Below are 6,630 nucleotides of genomic sequence, written 5' to 3' on the forward strand. Positions count from 1 at the left end.
CTTAGCATTTCTTCATCCCAGCTCCACTTGGGGAAAAATTTTGTTCATTCAGAACTCCTTACCTGTTAGAGGAATTCCTCAGTTATGAATAGTAAGCAGCACCTGCAGCTGTTACCTGCTGAGGCAGAAAATGTGTCGAAGAATGGATAAGCAGCTAGCCAAAGTTCTGTACTGTACCTTCAAACAGCGGGAGCATGGGACAAGGAGCAAGTGACAGGCCATCCCACAAAGCCCCAAAGAGAAAAGGCACAAAGTGGCTTTCATACACACTTGTCTGTCTAGCAAGAATAGAAGTTAAGGAAATCATTTGGCTTGGAAAAGAAATGGCAATGGGATACTTCACTATCTACAAAATGAGAAGGGTTTAGCTGAAGTGAAGATGTGTTGAGACTTTTTGCTTCTGGGAGAGAAGAGAGTTAAGTTCGACCTGCTTTGTCATTCTGTTTACGTGAGCAGAGTACTCCATCTTTCCACAGTGGTGGACTGCACCAAGATTTGAAATCGGGTTGGACCACAGGTGGCAAACACAAGGCCTGCAGGCCAAATCCGGCCCTCCACCTTGTTTTATCCAACTTGGCAGTTTGTTTCTACCTGGCAGCAGTGCAAAGCTCCTAGCCCCTAGTTACGGAGTAGTTACATTTGCACAGTCCTAAAATTCCATTCGGCCCTTTGAAGGCAACTGTGAGGCTGATGTGGCCCCCGGTGAAAAGGAGTTTGACACCCCTGGGTTGGACTGTCAGCTACTGAATGGCACTGACTTTACAGAAATTACTGTGCTTGTCTGAACCTCGATTTAGACAATATTTTACCAATTTCAAGGATTAACGAAGAATTCATATTAAGTTTTTTTGTTAATTCAGTAATTTATGAATGGTAATCATTTTAACATGGGGATGCCTGTGTGAAAGCAGGCAGGAGTATCTTACACCTTGTTGTCTTCCCAGTAAATGTTTCATAATAGAAACTTAGCCGTTCTGTGTATACTGTACCAGCACTTAGTCATACAGAGTAGATTGTCAATTATTTTGACTTGAAATAGGGAGTTGGTAAAACAATTCCAATACTGGGGAAATGATCAAAATGCAGTCCCTGGGTCTGCAGTAGGTGGCAGTAGTAAGCATTTAAACTACCCAGGAAAGGCCATTGGTGGGTGATGGATGGTGGTGGGACGGACAGACCTTTGGTGAAGTTTTGCCCCAGGGCTAGAAATCGAGCTTATTCAGTATTAACTTCCCACGTGTGGTGATGTTTGCATATTCCAAATTCTGTCCTTTACACTCATTCTAAACACCCACGGATTTGTATATTCATAACTGCCTACTCATTTCTATTTTTCTAAAATGACTTAAGTGTGTCTGTTACAGTAGCTGCACCACAATTTTACATAACTGGACACAAATCCAAGTGAAGTAGAACACAATAGCAGCAATTTACACAAGGCTATTTATAATTCCACAGTTCATTAGTAATTGCATTAAAACATCATGTAGTATCTTGTGTATTTGTAAATGCAAGGAGATTTCTAAGTAGAGCGGAATAACGTTTTGAGCTCACTGAGCAAAGGTGTGATATAAAATGAATGTGATTATTACCTGGGCAGGGAACAAGAATCCTCATTATTGGGTGACCTTAAATGATCTTACTCTTGACTGGGGATGTAAGACTGAATGAGGTGAAAAGATAAGCCCAAGATTCAGTCAAGAAAGGGCTTATATGCCCTTGAAAGTTCTGCATTTAGACTCTAAGAACGTGAAGTTTGTGGTAGATACCAAAGACAATTGCTCAACAGAAGTTCTCTCTCTGTCCCTTGATTTCTAACAGGTAGCAACTGTGTCTAGCCCCTGAGGAGGAACTGTGATTGTTCAAGTTAGTTGTAGCAATCCCAGTCTTCTCTGCCAGATACTTGGATAAACTTTCTCAGCTTCTCAGTTCTGGCCATTGCAAGAGAAAGTCTGCTGGGTTCTTCCTGAAAACCATTTCACAGTAAGAAAAGACAGAACCTCCCTCCCCTTCTTGAATGAGGACGTGACGTTTGGTGAAGCAGGAGCCACATTGTGTCCCAACAAGGACAGGCCAAGAGAATCTGAGAGACAACCACCTATACCCACTTACCGAACTGCTCAAGGACCCCTGGAATCTAATCCTTTCAAGGTTCTGTAAATAGTAACTGTCTTTATGGTGCCCTTTCCCCAACCAGGGAAGGAGGTGCCCTGCTTCAGTTCTTTCTGGTAGAACTTGAAATGATGGAACTGGGCAACTAATCAATGTGGAAGTGAGGATGGCGGAAGTTAGGGGTGACTGAGAGGTCTGGGCTACCACTGGGTGATTGGAGGCACACTCAGTGTGGTCCATTGCAAAAATGGGTCCCATTCTCTACCCGTCTCTGCATCCCAGTTCTTTCAAATGTACTTCTGTGGCTCCCTCCATCAAGGGGTAGAGTATATTTCCCTAATCCTTGAATTTGAGCTATTATTGTGACTTGCTTGGGCCAACAGAAAGCTGCAGAGGTGATGAGTTACACGTGTGAGCCTAAGTCACTCTCGGAAACCTCCATTAGGGAGCAAGCCTTGGCGGGCCTGCTGGATGAGGAGAGCCATGTGACTCAGCCACTGTCCTCTCATCATTGCCGACTGACAGCCAGCCAGCTGCGGGATGATGCCAGTTCCTCAACCCCTCCAGCTCTGCAGAAGTCTAAATGAGCTAACCAAGATCAGCTTAGCCTGGCTTAGAGTAGGGTAACTACTGCACTGCCCTTCAGACCTGTGAGCAACTGTGAGGGATTGTTTTAAGCCAATTGGTTTCACATGGTTTTTCACAAAAACGCTAACTAATGAAACCAGGACAGAGGGAGGGGTGAGGAAGGGTGGGGCTGTCTAATAAGCAGTTGGACATGTGAGGCTAGAACACAGGAGGCCAGAAGCATGGAGGTCTTCAAACCTGCAAGGATAAGCCCCCATGGCTCTGCATTGCCACGGCCGCCTGGAAACGGAAGACCAGGCCATACTTCTCTTCTGTGTCCTCTTCCTCTCTCCCCAACCCCCAAACTCCACTGTTCACCTGGAAGTCAGTACTCGAATTGCGAAGCACATGCATGACTGAAGTGTGCAGGTCCTGAGCCGAAGCTCCCAGGGAAGGGAATGCTTCCTTCTCTAATGAGTCAATGCAGCCAGTGCCAGCTGAGGTGCAAACAATTACCGCCCCCAGGGGCCTTCACAGATCTGGAGCCTGGTCAGTGCGACAGTTCCTTTATATATCTCAGGGCTCTTGTCCCCCGCCCCCTTTTCCGTATTAATGCCACCCCTTGTCGCCTTTTGAAAATAAAAGGCAACATTCGACGGGAATTTCTCCCTCCTGCTGTTGTAGTAACATCCAACTGTGCTTTTTCCTTTTCCTGTCGTCCTCCGGCTCCTAACTCTGGTCTCGGTTCACCCACTAGTATAGTGCAGTGACTAGTGAAGGGGGCTACCGGGCTCTGCAGGCACAGCCTGGAGAGAGGCCTCGCCTGAGCTCTCAGGATAGTGGCTGTATTTCCAGGGACTGGGAGCCCTAAGCCGCGCGGGTTCCTGGCCGAGGGCACACCGAGGTGACTGCCCCCAGTTTTACCGCTCCAACCCGCCCTCCGCTGCGGGAAGGGCGGGGGAAGAGGAGGAGCGAAAGGCCCCTCTGCGGCACCGCCCCCGTACTGTCGAGCCCTATAAAAGCCTCCAGCCCTGACAGCTTGCGTGAGACTGGTTTCGGAGCCCCGAATCCACCCGCTCCTGCTCGCCAGCTGCTCTCTCTGTGGCTGAGGCCCCGCTGGGCAGCTGGTGCTTTCCGCGGCGAAACGTGGTCCATGCGGCCGCCCAGCATGTCCGGGCACTTTCTGCTCGCGCCCATCCCCGAGTCCTCCTCCGACTACCTCCTGCCCAGGGACATCAAACTGGTTGTACTGGGCGCCGGCTGCGTGGGCAAGAGCGGTGAGTGTCTAGGGGGCCGCCTGGGGTGGCGACTGCCTGGGCCGGACCGGGACCACTGGGGGCTGGGGAAGAGCAGGAGCTCGTGGCAGGGGAGGACAGTACCCAGGGATGAAGTGGACATCCCTTCCCACCTGGCTTCCCCGCGGCTTCCCGGAGCATCCACTGGAGGGCTGGGGCTATTTTGGCACCTGTTGGAGAACGCGGGCTCGTGCCGCAGGTCGAGTACCTGCTCTGCCGTGGTCCCTGCCACCAAAGAAAAGACCACGAAGACCGCCTCACCGCCTCGGGGTTTTGCAGAGTCCTCGGCTCATCCCTCCCTCTCCTCAAGAGGGTCAAGGTTTGACAGTCTTGTCCCAGTCCTTCAGCTGATTTTACTATTTCATTTTCAGCAATGATTGTACGCTTTCTGACCAAGAGATTCATTGGGGATTATGAACCAAATACAGGTTAGAATAATTACGTGCCCCCTGCTTTTGTGGTTGCATGCTCCGACTTCCTTTGTCCTGCCGAGAGTGTAAGAATTTAAAAGTAGACTCCCCTTCATTCTCCAGGCAAGTTGTACTCACGGCTTGTCTGTGTCGAGGGAGACCAGTTGTCCCTGCAGATCCAGGACACCCCCGGAGGAATCCAGGTGAGAATGTCGAACTTCCCTTCCCACACCGAGGTCGCTCTGAAGCGTGAGCAAGACGTCTCATCAGGCCTGTTGTGCCTGTTGTGCATTTAGATGCAACAGTAGGCAACCCAGGAGGGACCGTCAGTGGGCTGTTAGAAACCCTCTGAGGCGGCGCGGACTGGACGGTTACAGGCAGCTTCCTCCCTTCAGCCACCTGGAAGAAGAGGAGAGGCGCTTAATGTCTCTTCTGGAAGGTGTTAGGGCTTCGCTACTGGGGTGGGACTCACCACCACTTTCTGAGCTGCAGGAGGGAAGCATTAACAAAACAGTCTGGGTGGGGTTCTGGAGAGGGGCCTCTCCCCTAGCAAGGACAACCAGAGAGCTTCTGCTTCTAGCTGTCTTCTCACGTCAATTGCAGTCAGACACCCCTGGCACCCTGTCAGGAATGTAACTTGATTAACAAGTTACTAATTGCTCTCCCTTCGAGGGAGGAAAGGTCTTGTGGAAGAACAGAAAGAAAGAACTTATTTCTGGAACATTCTCAAGAAGGACATGCTAAAAATATTTTTATGGGTTTTGGGAATAGATATTTATCTTGGCTTGTATTCAATTCTTCTTCTGAGTTAGTTCCCTAAAAACTGTGACATTCTGATTTGAAAGTTCTCATTGATGTCATTCTCCAGTCAGCCTGGGTTCACCACAGACTACCTGCCTAGCAAGGGGTTAAAAATGATGCATTGGTAACAGCTAATAAAATAACCCAGAGAGGGAACTTGCCTGAGAATTTGCTTTTTCTGCATCAAAAACCTCCTCTGCAGAAGCTGGGCAGAATCTGAAAACTATATTTAGTGATTTCTTTTTCAACCATTGTTCAGGGGTTACTTTGATGTTATTTTGAGTCCTCTCCCACTGAGGGCTTCCTTGATCAGGCTCCCTTTGATCTCCTCAGGTCCAAGACAACCTCATGCAGGTGGCTGACTCCCTGTACAAATGGGTGCAGTGGGCAGAGGGCTTTCTGCTGGTCTATTCCATCACAGACTATGACAGCTACCAGTCTATTCGCCCCCTTTACCAGCACATCCGGAAGGTCCACCCTGACTCAAAGGCCCCTATCATCATTGTGGGCAACAAGAGGGACCTGCTGCATGCCCGGCAGGTGCAGACTGACAATGGTGTTCAACTAGCCAATGAGCTGGGCAGCCTGTTCCTTGAAATTTCCACCAGTGAAAACTATGAAGACGTCTGTGATGTGTTTCAGCATCTGTGCAAAGAAGTGAGCAAGCTGCACAGCCTCAGTGGGGAGAGGAGAAGGGCCTCGGTCATTCCTCGGCCACGCTCTCCCAACATGCAAGACCTAAAGAGGCGCTTCAAGCAGGCTCTGTCTTCTAAAGTCAAAGCCCCGTCTGCACTGGGGTAAAGCCACCTCAGACAGACTGCCTTCTTTTTATTGTGCATTGGTGCAGCTGAGAAGACTGGGGTCTCCCTTTTTAATCACATGTTCAGAGTTTATTTTTATACAAACTGTTGGTTTGCAAGTATATGTGTATTTCTGAAAATTCAATGATTGCCTAGAAGTTGGAATTGTTTTTTTAATAAAATGTCTTTTTTTACTGTAACTGCTTGCCACTCTTCCATTAAAGGTAAAATGGCAACATTTCGCCTTGTTTCTTAAATATCTTTTTATAGAAATCATACTTGCACCAGAGCCCAGAACTGCTCCATGCTTGCCCTCAGTCTGAACTCTGATTGGTGTCTCTCTGTTAGGAGGGGTTTAAGTGGAGGAAATATGTTGTAGGAGAAAGAAAAATATGTGGAGGAGGAAAGAGATTTGAATAACTTTAAGATGTCTTTAATTAGGGCACTTTGCCACAGGCATGAAATTGACATCATGTGATTTTCACTGTGCACCAGGGGCTGAAAATTACAAACATGAATAATATTATTTATTGGTACAAATGGAAGTTCATCCTCCTACCCTTATGGAAACAAAAAACAAACAAACAAAAAAACACAACTTTTTCCAGTATTTCTGTCAGCAAGGACACTCTACCATCCAGGAGT

The 6,630-nt window shown here is 48.1% G+C and overlaps 1 protein-coding gene across 2 annotated transcripts; it reads left to right on the forward strand.

The window, feature by feature from the left end:
• Positions 1–3,741: 3,741 nt before the first annotated feature.
• Positions 3,742–6,185, forward strand: RASL11A (RAS like family 11 member A). Of its 2 annotated transcripts, XM_037058881.1 has the most exons (4): positions 3,742–3,956; positions 4,346–4,402; positions 4,508–4,587; positions 5,519–6,185. In XM_037058881.1, exons 1-4 carry the CDS (start codon positions 3,833–3,835, stop codon positions 5,984–5,986), a joined length of 729 nt encoding a protein of 242 aa, XP_036914776.1. In that variant the 5' UTR covers positions 3,742–3,832; the 3' UTR covers positions 5,987–6,185. The 2 variants fall into 2 exon arrangements, with proteins under 2 accessions (XP_036914776.1, XP_036914777.1); XM_037058882.1 differs by lacking the exon at positions 4,346–4,402.
• Positions 6,186–6,630: the final 445 nt, after the last annotated feature.

Source organism: Sturnira hondurensis, unplaced genomic scaffold (assembly GCF_014824575.4).
Source record: "Sturnira hondurensis isolate 20B ecotype Veracruz unplaced genomic scaffold, ASM1482457v3 Scaffold0010428, whole genome shotgun sequence".
In the NCBI taxonomy this organism is placed as follows: domain Eukaryota; kingdom Metazoa; phylum Chordata; class Mammalia; order Chiroptera; family Phyllostomidae; genus Sturnira; species Sturnira hondurensis.

Excerpts from the sequence above, each read along its gene's own strand:
- RASL11A (XM_037058881.1), top strand. The coding sequence starts at position 3,833 with ATGCGGCCGCCCAGCATGTCCGGGCACTTTCTGCTCGCGCCCATCCCC. Across the intron at positions 3,957-4,345 it reads CGGCTGCGTGGGCAAGAGCG|CAATGATTGTACGCTTTCTG; the intron begins GTGAGTGTCTAG and ends TTTCATTTTCAG. Across the intron at positions 4,588-5,518 it reads ACACCCCCGGAGGAATCCAG|GTCCAAGACAACCTCATGCA; the intron begins GTGAGAATGTCG and ends TGATCTCCTCAG.